We start from the raw sequence: 14,409 nt of genomic DNA, 5'->3' as shown, positions 1-14,409 counted from the left end.
ACCTATAAACCTGTTCAGAGGTGTGTGTGTACCTGGAACTTATAGCCCTCTCTACAGATGCAGCAGGTCAGCCCTGGCTCCTCGATCAGCTCCTCCATCTGCTTCAGCAGGGGAGTCTTGGTCACCACCTGACCCTTCTCGTTGGTCTGAAACACAACACATCGCTATGGAGACGGCTGCGCACAACAACAACAACATCATCCTCCATGAATGCAGACGGAACAATAATAACCGTGATATTATTTCATTAAATTAAGGTTTATCTGTAAAGCAGCTCTCTGAACAAAAGTTAGATAGTGCTAGCAGCCAGCCAGCCAGAACCAGCCCGCCAGCACCAGCCAGCCAGAACCAGCCGGCACCAACCAGCCAGAACGAGCCCCGGCTGTGTCTAGGGGAGGGCTACGTACGGTCATGCCCAGCGTGCCCAGGGCCTTCTGCCTCATGGCCATGGCCATGCGTTTCTTCTCGGCGCGGGTCTCTCGGCGGGCGGCGTCGATCTTCAGGTTGACGTTGGCGTGCTCGCGCAGCGCCTCCAGCAGGTTCTCTGCCAGCGTGCCGATGCCCTCGTCACTCGACACCTGCTCCAGCTTGTGGAGGTTGGTGATGGAGTCCGTACCGATCAGTGCCTGGAGGGGGGAGACCAGAGCGTGGGAGAGGGTTTACAGAGTGTTTACCGCCATAGAGCCATAGAGTAACATACGAACATGAGCTCTTCATTTATAATGCTTTATTCAATATGGTCTTAATTCATGCATCCCTTTGTCCTCAATGCTTAATGTCCATGTGTAGTTTCTCCCCTTCCACCTTAAGGACCACGATAGAAACAAGCCTTTGGGCTTTATTGTGTTGTTTTTGAAAACTTTTGTTCAATAAAGTTTTCAATCAATCATTTATTTATTGTTTCCTTTACCAAATAAAAATTGTGATACAAACTCTACATTTCAAAACCTTTTTATTTGGGGTGGGTTTGTATCTCCCTGGGTGGGGTTGTCTTAGTGGGAGCTATGTACCTGGGTGGGGTTGTCTTAGTGGGTGCTATCTACCTGGGTGGGGCTATCTTAGTGGGTGCTATCTACCTGGGTGGGGCTGTCTTAGTGGGTGCTATGTACCTGGGTGGGGGGGTGCTGGGTAGCGAGCCCTCGGAGGAGTCTCAAGATGAAAGGCAGTGCTGGTCTGGAGAGGAACTTCTTCCACACGTCAGCGTCCAGACTGGATGATAAAGACACAGACACAGCGGTGAGGGAACCAGAAAATAGGTGAACGTACAGAAATTATGACCTATATTGGCCACACAGTCCAGTAACAGGATCACAAATATTCTGAATGAATAAGATTCATTCATGAAATAATATTATCTCTACCAAAAAAAAGGTAAAAATATGGCATTGTGTTGAAAAATTGAATAGATCATAATCCGTCAATGGAGTAAATTAGGTTGACGCAGTATTAGGTTATGGATAAATCATTAGGACATACAAATAGAATGGAAAAGTGGTGATTGGTGCAGGCCGTGCATCGACTCTATTGGACCAATCAAGAACAAGCAACTGTAGACGTATCCCCCAAATACGCGCCCCAAAAATATCGAATGCAGAGCGAGGCAGTGAGGAAACATTAAGCAACAATCCGTTTGCGTTCAAACCAAGAACCAGAAAGCTGCCACAGAGCTGGACGTACTTTTTGGCATTAGGGATGTGTTTCTTCATGTAGTCCAGGGCACTTTGGCTGATCCCCTTCTGGAGAATTAGGTCCTTCAGCTGATGGCCGTTGCTGTTGTTCTTGATTCCCGCGGCGATCTTGCAGAAGCAGTCGAGGAAGACCTTGTCGTCCGCACTGTGCTCCTCATCGTACCTGGAGGGAGAGAGACATGCGGGTGAGTGCTGCTTCCACACAACTCAGTGTAAACCACGACGCATTAGAGGCAATCACGCAACACCACCTACCAGAGGGACTTCAAATACATGGATTGGGAGGAAGCGACGACGAGATAAATAAAGGAGTTCATGTCAAACGCTGTGTGACTCCAAGGTGGCTCAATGGGCTTTACTCGCCATTCGTACTATAGAGTCTCTTGAAACCTTTAAAACCTCCTTCAAAACTCTGGCTTAACACACTTAACTCCACCCACCAGCCAATTTAATGAATAAGTTGCATTGTTTAGATATATTTTATTTTTTTTAAATGCGTTTTTTTAACTATTTGCCTGTTTCTAAATTATATTTGCTTGGCTAAACTGTAAGGCGACCGTGCGAGTTGTGAAAGTACTAAAATCACTAAATAAAATGTATTATTATCAGTGTTATTACTTGTCGAAGCTGCAGCAGGGCTTGAATCGCTCCACCAGGATTCTCATCTTCTCCAGCTCGCCGAAGGACAGGTAGGGGATGATGCGCAGCAGGCCCTGCAGGACGCTGGGGTTGGAGCGCACAAAGGGAGTGTTGATCTGGTCCAGCAGCATCACCAGCTGGTCCTTATCGCCCGTCAGCAGCAGGTTACTCTGGGAGGGGGGGGGGGAGACGATTGGGACTCAGCGGCACTAGCTTGGTTTGTTTATTCATCACCATTAGAACCACGTAGCGCTTTCATCTCTTGGATTAGTAAATTGTGTTATTTGAGCAATCCTGGTGGATGAGCCCTGTTGGATGAATTAGCAAGACTGTTGATGGCTCACTGGGGATATATAGTAAAATAATTATAACAATCCTTAATGACCGAAGATTACTACTAGATACCAGAAAAAAATAAATGTTTCTAATGGAAGAGGCTTATGAAGGAGATCCATCGCATTCAAGCGAAAACAAAGTGCAGATGACATTCCCCAACTGCCATTTCAGGACAGTTGACCCCAACCTAATTTCGTGAAAGCCAGCAATCTCAACCAGGGTGTGTGTGTGTGTGTGTGTGTACTGCCTGGCCCTCAACCCTAGTCTCGAGAGGTCTCACCTTGTCCTCTGAGATCTCAGCGTTGGCTTCATCCAGGATGATCTCCATGATGCTCAGGACCTGCTCCGCTATGGACGCCCCGCCGCTGTCCTTGCTCTCCTGCTCCGCTACCAGGGCCTGGAGGAGGGGACACAAGCAGTCTGGGGATCAGGGGCCTGAGAGCAGTAAACGCCACTGCCGTTTTAGGATTCACGGCCATCAATTATAAGATAGGGCTTTATTAGAAAACTTAACTGTCATTATTATGACTAATGTCTGCATGAATTATCAGACTTGTATTGAATGATATAGAACAACATCAGCAGATAGTTTGTGATTAAGACGCCTCTGTTCTCACCAGGTTGAGCGTTCCCAGCATGACGTTGAGTGTGTTCATCTCTGGTCTGACCAGCTGCTGTCGGTTCACCTTTACCTTCACACAGTAGCTGAACAGCTTCAGCAGCACCTGGGTTAACGCATATACAAACACATTACGGATTTATTTACATTCTGGGTCAGGGAATATGACTAGTAGTCAAATGAACGTGGCAGGTTTGTACTACTGCAGAGCTAGTAGCTACTAATGGAAATATTATTCCTTAAGCAGGTGATTTTATTTGATTTCGTCCTGAATATTAGCTTTATTGATGTGCAATAAAGATCCACAGTCATTCATAATAATTCAGTCACTGATCCATTTAGGGTTTATAGAGTTTTACATGTGTGCGTCCTGACTTACGGTGAGAAGGTGCCTCCCTTGTTTGAAGTCTTTGATTCCCGACAGGCGGTTCAGCATACACTCCAGCCCCCGACACTGGGCCATCACACCCGCCATCTTGTACACCTCCTCGTCATCCTCCTCTTCGTCTACGATACGCAAACAAATTCAGCATTTAATTCAGTTTTTTTTCCTGCATTACCATCATGTTGAACCTCTTTCACAACACAGAGTAGTCATGAAAATGTATGAAGTAGTCATGATGCATAGGGTTACCTGTGGTCAAGTCCATTAATGTAATTGATGTATAGGGTTACCTGTGGTCGAGTCCATTAATGTAAATGATGTATAGGGTTACCTGTGGTCGAGTCCATTAATGTAAATGATCTATAGGTTACCTGTGGTCAAGTCCATTAATGTAAATGATGTATGGGGTTACCTGTGGTCGAGTCCATTAATGTAAATGATCTATAGGTTACCTGTGGTCGAGTCCAGCGACTCAATGAACTCCTCGGTAGCGTCACCCAGAAGGCCTCTCATGCGGTAGATGATTCTCATTGGTTCACCCTGGCAACAAAAAACAAGCCTGTTAACCCAGACATTAATAATTACACTGCTTTAATCTGAAGGTACGGTAGAACCAAACAGTCAAACCATCGTAACCGACTCTCCTGGCTTCACTGAAACAGAGGGTATGAATACTGTTGGCAGATGGTTAATTAACCCAGACCCGTATGGTCATAATGGGACTCACCTCATTGGTGGGGCACCACACCTTCTTGTAGACCTCAGCGACAGACAGGTCCAAGCTGATGATTTTGTTGTTCACCAAAAGCTATGGGGGAAAGTCACATTTTAAGTTCTTATAAGTCTATGAATGTATATCTTTAATATTCTTAAATGCTGCTATAGTGCTTTGGGATTGAAACTGTGGAAGAGGTCTGACAGCTACCACGTTCTTTAAACATTGTATACCAGTGTATACTAGTCTATGTATGTATACAATGGTCCGGTCACGTGACTGCAGGGTAATGGTCCAGTCATGTGACTGCAGGGTAATGGTCCAGTCATGTGACTGCAGGGTAATGGTCCAGTCATGTGAATGCAGGGTAATGGTCCGGTCAAGTGACTGCAGGGTAATGGTCCAGTCATGCGACTGCAGGGTAATGGTCCAGTCATGTGACTCCAGGGTAATGGTCCAGTCATCTGACTGCAGGGTAATGGTCCGGTCACGTGACTGCTGGTTATGGCCTGGTCATGTGACTGCAGGGTAATGGTCCAGTCATGTGACTACAGGGTAATGGTCCGGTCACGTGACTGCTGGTTATGGCCCGGTCATGTGTCTGCTGGCTAGGGCCCGGTCATGTGTCTGCTGGCTAGGGCCCGGTCATGTGTCTGCTGGCTAGGGCCCGGTCATGTGACTGCAGGCTAGGGGTGTGGTGGAGTGCTCACCTCCATGCCACTGTCGTCCTCCAGCAGGGCCACCAGGTCACAGTCCTGGCAGATCTTGTTCTTGATGTCCCTCATCAGGGGCCTGATGCCCGGCTCGTTGCTGCTGTACGGGTTCCCTGGCATGCGGCCCTGCAAGAAGTCCTCCTGCTGGGGGTCCTTCTCCAGGGTCACGAAGAACTCCGTCACCTCGTTCTCCTCCTGGAGGAGGGGGAAGAGGGGGGAGACAAGGGTGAGGGGGTGACCTGTGACCTCTTTCATATAGCAGCAGACGGCTATTATAGAGGTCGCTGAGACCACGTCTAGGAATGCTACTGTACTAGTGATATTTTAGAGACCCTTTATCCAAATGACCTGCGATAGTCAAATATCAATAAGAAGCTGGTTGGGGTTATCCATCTCGCTTAAGGACGCCTTTTTCAATGTGTCCTGCTTAGCAAATACTGTCAATTAGTATTTCAATGCAATCTGCATCACGCAATGCAAAAGTAGGTTACATTAATTAACGCCCGCGCTGCAGTGAGCCGTGTTTGGCCTCGATCATTAGGTCAGATGAACGGCTCTGTGAGGCGATGAGTGGAGCCTGAACGGGGGGGGGAAACTCACAGGGTAGATGATGCTGCACAGCCGCTCAAAGATGAACACGGGTGTCCGGTAGTCGTCCAGGTCGTAGCGCTTGGCGGTCTCGATGCACACCGCCATGAAGGCCTTGGTCTCAGACTCCGTTCCTGTAGACACACGCGTGTAAATAAGTAATTTGGTCCCAAACCAGGGGCCTTCACGAGTGTTCTCTGATGAATGCCGTCGGCAGGGAATTTATATTTAACCCTTAGTACCGTTTAGGGTTCAGAGGTCAAGGTCAGAATAACTAGGACTGAAACTATATTGCAATTAATTTAAAGTAGAATGGTAATTGTTTGGGAGTTAATATTACATTCATTTTCCTAGTCTTAAAATGTAATTTGTGCATTAAGAAGTGGACAGAAACATCGGCTCAAATACAGCCTAACATCCTGTAAGGGCTGCACAGGCCCACATCGGAGCAGCCCCCTAACTCCAAGCTCTCTAAAGGAGAGGGAAGAACTCCCCAAATCCCAGGGAAAAAAACCCTGACAAGGAACTGGGGAAAGGAATCCCTCCTACCAGGGAGGGTTGGAAATCAACACTTCCATGAACCACCGTCCCAACCACGCAGCCACCCACCTGTGGTCATGTCCTCCAGCATCTCCAGCAGCATGTCCTGGGTCTCGTCGATGAGCTTGGTGCGCTGGACGACCAGCTTCCTCAGGCACAGGTAGCCGTTGAGCACCGTGCCCACCAGCCGGCTCTTGAAGTGCCGCTTGATGGAATCCACCTCCACAAACGACGACAGCAGACCTGGGGGAACCCATTCACATGGTGTCAAAAGGTGTGAATTCGATAGGGTATCATAAGCCTCTTTAATCTCAAGTGCGAGTATCAGGATTCTGTGCTTCGGATGCAAATGCCCAAAGCGTGAACGTTGTCTTAGTGGAAGCAAATGAGATCAGATGAAAAACCTACCTGTCAAACTCTTGAGGGCGTAGCCTTGCTGGAGGTCAGTGCTCAGCGTAGCTTCTTCCAGAGACAGCAGGTTGGCGATCTCCTACACAGCGATACATACAGAGATACTGCTCATGAATAACTGCTTCTGAAACACTTGGTACTCCGCCACTTTGGAGCACATAGAGGCATTTAAATGAGCCGTTTGCTGGCGTTTAAAGAGAATGTATATTAAAGACGAAGCAATGCCCTGTGGATTGCTCAATAGTGCATTCATGAGTTAAATCGTCATCATTGAATCGCAGTGGTACAAGGGTATTCCTATAAGCACATTTTCGAAGGTCGGGACCATGGCAAAATACTAGGATTAAAAACATTCACCAATAGGCATTTACAGTGTATATATATATTAATTCATGGAGCATCTGGTCATCCAGTCACCTTGGTGATGAGGTTGCCGATGTAGGGCAGGACCCCACGGGCAGCAAGGTACACCTTCCAGTGGGCTGGCTTGATGAGCTTCTGGTACAGACCCAGGTACTCCACCGCACACTCCCCTGCCACACTCAGCTCATCCAGGTAGCTGACACAAACACACACACAAACAGTCAGTACAGTAGAGTGCACACGGCGGACAAGCATCGCTCGCGGAATAACCTCAGCACAACAAGAGTCATTTGAGCATAAAGATTGAACCAAGAAATTAAAGGTTTCCACATCCTTATTCATCCGTTCAGTGTCCTCCACCCGGCACCATGGAGCCAGATTGTATGATGAACCCTGGTTCGCGGGCTCCTACCTGGTGAGCAGGTCCAGGACTTGCTGCTTGCGGCTGGGTATGGTAGTGAGGGCCTCCACGATGGTACATGCGGCCTGTCTCGCTGCTTGGGTGGCAGGCGTGAAGAGCACCTACAACAAAAGAACCAGCAACTATATCATGGGATGCTGGAAAACAAACAATACACGTCTCCCCTTTGTATATCTGACTGAGGGAGAAGGCGTTGGGGGGAGCGTAGTGAGCGGCTGTTACCTGCCGCAGCCAGTTGTTGTGGCTGAGTTTGAGCAGGCGGGGGAACAGGCCCTCGGTCCGGGCCCTCATGAACTGCTTCCACTTCCACACGTACTTCTCCAGGAGGTACTGCCTCCGCAGCTCCACCTTGCTCTGGGGTTTGGACACCGCCTCCTGGCCTGCAGATGGAGAACAACCACTTGTAAATACATTACCCTAATCGACGAGACATTTTATTAGAAGTGCTGACAGGTATTGGTTGGAAAGGCCGTTGAATACGATTCTTTAAAAGGGGGCAGGAAAGTCCAAGCCAAAAGGTTGTGGGCTTAAAGCTGATTGTTGTTGCTCAGGGATGTCTAGCGGAACTGTCTACTGGCATCTCTGAGAAACACGCCCAAATGGACCAAATCGTCTGAAACACTAGTGGTTAAATCCATTGCATTTCAGTGGTCCTTTTTGGTCCCCACTTACAACGAGCTGGGAGGCACTTCTTCCAGGCTTCGTAGGACGCTTTGGGGTCCTTCTTGAGCCAGAGCTGGGCCTGGGCGTGGATCTCATTGCTGTAGGGCTTCACTGTGGTCAGAGACTCCACGGCAGCATCCTATTCACACACACACAAAATGAAATATATCGATTGGAAAATAGTTCATTATATATTTTAGAACAAACCTAAAAGGGCATTTAAATTGGAGCCTTTCGAAGATACTGAATAAATAAACATTCCGTCTAGTTCTATTCAAGCAGATCATGTGACGCTCCAGGACCAATGGCTGCGAGGCGTTTACCTTGTTCTTCTTGCTGGTGGGAGCAGGGGGCTTGATGAGCTTCTGCAGGATCCTGAGACACATCAGGGTGATGTTCTCCACCACCACGGGCGTCTTGATGTTCACAGACATGAGGAACAGACTGAGGGCTGGATGGGGAGAGATGGGAACATCAGTTAGTAGGATGTGTCTGGTGTCACTTAGTCATGCCAAAGGAGGGAAAGCTGGCTTTACATCCATTAGGCACAGCATTCAAATCATTAACATATGCCTTTTGTTGTACGTTTGAGACAACATTTGCCTTCCAGATGCAAAACATTGCTTCTGAAGAAACAATCATGCCTACTGAAGTCCAAAAGCAGTTCAACAAAAAAGTAAAAAAAAAAGTAAATACCTGGTGAAATGAAAGGTAAATCCATATGAACAACGTACCACAACGCAGCCTGAGCTCCCAGCAGCCGCCCTCTTTAGAGATGGAGTCCGTCAGCAGCAGCATCTCATACTGCAGATTACTGACCTGCAAGGTGAGGGAAACCAGAAGCATCAGACACACACACAAAGACACTGGCTACCTAACTTCATTTGCTTTAAAGACCACCTTAACTCTGTAATGTGCAGCGTTTTCACTGCAGCCATTCAATTTGCTTAAAGGTATTCTCAAGTGACGACTGCGTTTCCGATATGGATATGAATTCTTATCATGTAGGATACTAGAAAGAGACAGTGTGTATGAGACTTCAGGGGTTCAGTTGAGTAGGGATGGTTAACATCGTACCAGATCTGGATTTGCCCAGTGTCCTTTCAGGGCAGAAGACACTTTGGCGATGATGAGGTCATTCATCTGCTGAGTGGCTTCTGGGTGATCCCTGGAAGAAGAGGAGCAAACAAAGTCTTAACGTTATGCCTGAGGAAACCAGCACATGCATGGAGCTAGGCGTTGGAAATAGTGACTATCACACGGTATTAAGTGTATATCCAAAGTGGGAATGAATGCGGATACATGGTGTGTGGTCATTTAGTTCACAGTTAAGCTCAAGGTAGGGGCCTCTTGCTCAAGGATGCCTCCATGTAGATCCGTGGTGGATCAAAACCAGAACCTTTCCGGCTAGGAGTCATACACACCAAACCACTACACCTAGTGACTGACTTCCTGTGTCTTTGTACGTCTTTGGATTGCTGAAGTCACTCATTCCCTCCACAGCCGTTTACAAACCAACTGCACTACGTTGATACTCCGTTAACAACCCCCCCACGCGGCTGTCCTCCCGAGCAGACCCACAAGGGCGAGGACTCACCTGGTGAGGAGGCAGACCAGCTGCCGCACCTCCTCCCGCATGGAGGCCGTGCCCCGCCGCAGGTTGTACTCAAACAGCTCCCGGATTAGCCCCTGGAGGACCAGGATCTGCCGCAGGGCGGGGTTGGTGGCGAGGGCGCGCAGCAGCGTGATGCAGTGGCCTGTGACGGCCGAAGCGCAGCCGTAGCACTTGTTGGAGGAGGTGTGGCCGCAGCCCAGCACGGAGAGGGCGCGGTACTGGCTGGCGGTGAAGGTGGGCTGGCTGCCGCCGCTGCGGGACGACTTGGTGGCCGCCTCGCGCTGCTGGAGGTCGTACTCCAGGAGCTCCTTACGGGACGCCAGGACCTTCTACTCACACACACACAGGGGGGAGGAGAAGAACCGGGTTCAGGGGGTTTTCATGGACCGTCTGCAGATGAGTGACATTCTCTTCAATCTCTTTAAGTACAGGTTGGGTCAAAATGTAGCAGTGTAAATTGGATGGTAACAATCTAAGAAGGGTTTCGATTGGGTCCTTACGTCTATCGTGCGCAGCAGACTACACTGGAAATGACAACGGGCGTGGGGAGGCGTTCCTACCTGTATGATCTTGGAGAGCTCGTCGAAGGAGGTCTTGCAGTCTCCGCTGTACTCCTGGGCCAGCTGCTGGATGTAGCGGTTGACGTTGGCCGACGTGGCTCCCAGTCCCCCCCCGGCTCCAGAGTCGTCCTGGTGGAGGAGCAGGGGAAGGTGTTAGGAACAGGAGGGAGACAGAGAGACAGATTCTGTAGTGAGGTACCGGCATTCTGAGTGACTCACCTGAGGTTTTTCTGGTGCGGCCTCGTTGACCTTGGACAGAAGGCTCTCCAGCTGGGGCCGGTGGCCCATCAGCTGGTGATACACCCGGTCGGCCTTATCCAGCAGAGTGTTGATGTTGGTCACAGCCTGCAGAGAAACGCATCCAGGACCGTTTAAGGTCACTTCTACACATACTAGGAAGACGACACAGTAATGGGTCTCTGGGTTGGGTTGTAGCCTGCGGGAGGTTTCAAATGATCTGTATTTTTTCCCAAGAGGTGCGCCTTACCTTCTTCCTGTCCTCCTCGTTCTCGATGGGATCCACAGCGCAGCAGGGTTTGGCGTACAGCATGAAGTCAAAGCGGGCATATTTGCAGAAACCACAGGCGTTGCACAGGAAGGGGTCCTTCTCGTCGTAATTGATGGACCTGAGGCAATGGACGACGAGGTGGTTTAAGTTAAACTAGCTCCAAATGAAAAAATGTAAATTATATCTTATTTTCTGTCCCACAGTTCGGCCGCTAGTCTCCAGTTGGCCAGAAGAAGGTCGGGGGCTCACCTGCACTTGTGGCACTGGTACACGTTCTCCCCGCAGTTCCCACACACGCCCGGGTTGGCCGGCACGGAGGCGCTGCAGCGGGGGCACTGCAGCGTCTCCGTGGACGCCTGGTAGTTCTCGTAGAAGTCCGAGAACTCGATCATCAGGTTGGACGCCACGATGGGCAGCGGCAGGTCGATCTTCACCTCCGTCTGGCCCGGGGTCAGCTGCACCTTCTTGGCCTTGTGCCAGCGGGCCGGCCTGGGGAGAGGGAGAGAGGGGAGAGGGGAGAGAGGGAGAGAAGGGAGAGGGGAGTGGGGAGAGGGGGAGAGAGGCAGAGGGGAGAGAGGCAGAGGGGGAGAGAGGGAGTGGGCTTGTTAATAATCTCTTCAGTGCACGTCTTTTCACTCCGCTCAAAGCAAGGATGAGTTGCTGCTGTGAATACTGATTTTAAGTTAATGGGAAAAACACGGTTTAGCGTCATGGAAAATGACGGCATAGCTTCAAACCAACAAGATACCTGATCTTAAACAGCGGTACAGAGCGGGAGCGACTAGCCACAGACGACTCACTTGTTCTTGAGCTCCACGATGGCCTGCACCGTCCTGTTGTTGTAGTAGAGGTTGATGGTGCGGACCATCTTGGTGCGCTTCAGGTCCCCTATCTTCACTGTCACCTTGCTGATGGTGTGGCTGCCGATCAACTTCACCACCTGCTGGGTGGTGGTGTAGCGCGTGTCCACTTTGATCGAGGACAGCTTGATGTTCTGTGGACGAACCGAAAGGAGGATTCGAATAAAAACCACAGCACAACAATTGACAAAACAAAATGTTGAGCTGCGTATTAACGGACTCATGTCAGAAGGGGACTCACAGAGAGGGGGACTTCTGGGTTGTTGCAGACCAGGCAGGGGTCACTCTCCAGGAAGAACCCGTCAAACTCCACCAACCCAGACAGAGTGCTGGAAAAGAAGGATGTTGGTGATTTATTTGATGGTCTTTCCGAGGGTCAAAGTGTGAGTAGAAGACTGGGTCATTTTAGTCATTCTGGTTAATGGAGGTTAAATGGAAGGGTGAATGCTCACTTGTAGATGTTGGAGTTGGGGTGGTTGGTCAGTATGTGGTTCTGTGTCCTCAGGATCTCCACAGCTTTCTGGGAATATTCCTTAAGCTTGAGGGACGAAAAAAAAAACACAATTTATGAAATGCAAACATAAGATAAATATTGTACTGGTGGCAATTTCGCTTGCTATGCACAGAATACTTTGACTTTTATATTCTGGTCAACATTTCTCAATAGATGTATTTTGACTATACTCTGCTTGACTGATGGATACATTAAACTAAAAACAGTTATGACGAAAGGCAAACTGTCCAACAGACCTTCTTCTCGGTCTGAGGCGTCTTGAGGGAGAAGTATCCCAGCAGGTCCACAAACTGGGCGGCTTTGCGGCCGTAGGCGGGGAGCTCTGGCCAGATGGCCCAGGTCAGCTCCAGCAGCAGCTCCTGCTGAGACTTACTGGAGTTCCTGTCCAGAGACCGCAGGGATTGTCAGGAAAGTACCATTGACGTCTATACGTCAGAGCGAGCGAGCGAGTGTTATGTCGTGTTATTCTTGGTAGATGTGTAGGGCCAGACAGTGTGTGTAACAGTACATCTAGATACGTATAACAGTACCTGTAGATGTGCAGGGCCAGACAGTGGGCCTGCCAGCGCACAGCCGAGGAGTTGGACTCCAGCAGGAAGCAGCGTAGGAACTGGATCAGGGTCTCCTTGTCGGCGAATTTGTTGAGCTGGCTGACCAGAGCCATGCACAGCTGGTCCTCCTGGCTGCCCACCCCTTCACCTGTAGACAGATCCCCCCGCAGACACCGTTCATTAGACGGAGGGCATGCAGACGCTTGCTCAATGCTTCAAGATTGTTCATATTAAAATGAGAGTCGGCCTCACAGAGAGCAGATGGATGTTTCAGAAATCAAATCAAATCTTTTATTCTGTGAATGGTTTGACCCTAATCTCACCAATTTGTTGATTTAATTTGGCTCTTTGCTCCATTTAGCAAATCTTTATCCACAGCAACATTCAAATAAATGCACGTCATTGTGGAGCAGTCAAGAGTTCTAGGAAGCCCAGGTAATCGAACCCAGAGCCTTTACGGCCGGGAGACAAACACTCTGGGCAACGACGCTCCTGCCAATGAGGAGGTGGGGGCTCTTCCTCACCGTCCTTGTCCTTCTCCTTGTCCTCCTTCTTGCTCTTCTTGCTGGAGGACTTGGTCTGGGAGGGCTGGGAGCCTCCGGGTGGCCCCCCACCTCCCCCTGACCCTCCTCCTCCTCCCCCTGAGGAGGAAGAGGAGGAGGAGGAAGAGGTGGCGAGCACCTTGCTGCCACACAGCGCGCAGGATAGCAGCTGCAGGAGCACCGGAGACACGCCCTCGTCCACCAGGAAGCTGACCTGCAGCAGGAAGTACAGCACGGCTGGGCAGGAAGAGGAGGCGTTAGAATGGAGGCGTTAAAATGGAGGCGTGAAAGACAAAAGGATAGGTTCCAACTCTTTACTGGGTTTCTGTTAACAAGTCAAGTACTAATGGTTCACTTACAGTCATCCTTCATGCAGAACTTCTGCCAGTTGATGGTCCTTTGAGTGGCGATCTCGGCGCAGGCCTTGAGGTGCTCCATCTACACAGGGGATGGAAAGACGACCGGGCTCAACACAAATCACACAAGAAATGCAACACACTTCAATCCCAGTCAATTTTCCCTCATCAAAATCTCCCCATAGAATTGAATAGGAGGTCTGTCAACATAGCATAGCTAAACTCAAACACTCTAGCATGCTCAAGTTAACACACAGACAAGACGGACAGTTTTCAGTGAGGGACAAAGAGATAGACGGGCAGGGACAGAGAGAGGGAGACAGATACAGACAGAGGGAGAATGAGACGGACAAGAGAGGGACACAGACAGACCCACGGACAGGACAGGTCCACACTCACCAGGCTGATGAGCGTGTCGTACTGCAGGGCAGAGCCCGAGGTGGCTGTGAGCACGCCGGCCCGCAGGTAGATGCCCTGCTCCTCCAGGAGCTTCTTGATGGCGCGCACGTGGGAGTCCAGCGTGTGCAGGTCCCGCAGCTGGCGGTACTTCTCCTTGGAGCCGCAGATGAAGAGCAGCAGCTTGCGCACCTGCCTCCGCACGAAGGGAGTCTGCTGGATCATCAGGTACTGGGGGGAGGAGAGGGGATGGGAGGAGCAGGGTCAAGGGGAGTATTTGTTAACAGCATTAAAACATTAAACATTCAAACAGCATTTACAGCCAATGATCGAATCAGTGACTGATATTTGCTCCCGTCATAAATCTTCCCAACTGTGGCAGGAATGGACGTTTCTGCAAATGTGCTTGAATAAGTTGATCAGGTT

The 14,409-nt window shown here is 49.7% G+C and overlaps 1 protein-coding gene across 1 annotated transcript in view; it reads right to left on the bottom strand.

Moving 5' to 3' along the window:
• Window positions 1-14,409, bottom strand: part of LOC130388811 (E3 ubiquitin-protein ligase UBR4-like) — a 56,434-nt gene that overhangs the window by 5,491 nt on the left and 36,534 nt on the right. Inside the window, 34 exon segments of the mRNA XM_056598356.1 lie at window positions 33-146; window positions 408-626; window positions 1,110-1,209; window positions 1,678-1,851; window positions 2,307-2,497; window positions 2,944-3,060; window positions 3,281-3,388; window positions 3,662-3,789; window positions 4,120-4,207; window positions 4,395-4,475; window positions 5,093-5,290; window positions 5,696-5,817; window positions 6,293-6,466; window positions 6,632-6,713; window positions 7,052-7,193; window positions 7,410-7,519; window positions 7,641-7,798; window positions 8,091-8,220; window positions 8,405-8,532; window positions 8,816-8,900; window positions 9,159-9,249; window positions 9,679-10,025; window positions 10,257-10,385; window positions 10,476-10,601; window positions 10,744-10,882; window positions 11,014-11,253; window positions 11,565-11,758; window positions 11,866-11,953; window positions 12,077-12,162; window positions 12,375-12,519; window positions 12,669-12,837; window positions 13,214-13,468; window positions 13,591-13,669; window positions 13,987-14,214. Coding sequence (XP_056454331.1) covers window positions 33-146; window positions 408-626; window positions 1,110-1,209; window positions 1,678-1,851; window positions 2,307-2,497; window positions 2,944-3,060; window positions 3,281-3,388; window positions 3,662-3,789; window positions 4,120-4,207; window positions 4,395-4,475; window positions 5,093-5,290; window positions 5,696-5,817; window positions 6,293-6,466; window positions 6,632-6,713; window positions 7,052-7,193; window positions 7,410-7,519; window positions 7,641-7,798; window positions 8,091-8,220; window positions 8,405-8,532; window positions 8,816-8,900; window positions 9,159-9,249; window positions 9,679-10,025; window positions 10,257-10,385; window positions 10,476-10,601; window positions 10,744-10,882; window positions 11,014-11,253; window positions 11,565-11,758; window positions 11,866-11,953; window positions 12,077-12,162; window positions 12,375-12,519; window positions 12,669-12,837; window positions 13,214-13,468; window positions 13,591-13,669; window positions 13,987-14,214 — 4,965 coding nt within the window.

The sequence above is a fragment of the Gadus chalcogrammus genome, chromosome 1, assembly GCF_026213295.1.
Source record: "Gadus chalcogrammus isolate NIFS_2021 chromosome 1, NIFS_Gcha_1.0, whole genome shotgun sequence".
Taxonomy (NCBI): Eukaryota; Metazoa; Chordata; class Actinopteri; order Gadiformes; family Gadidae; genus Gadus; species Gadus chalcogrammus.
This window is presented reverse-complemented; position numbering and strand designations above follow the sequence as displayed.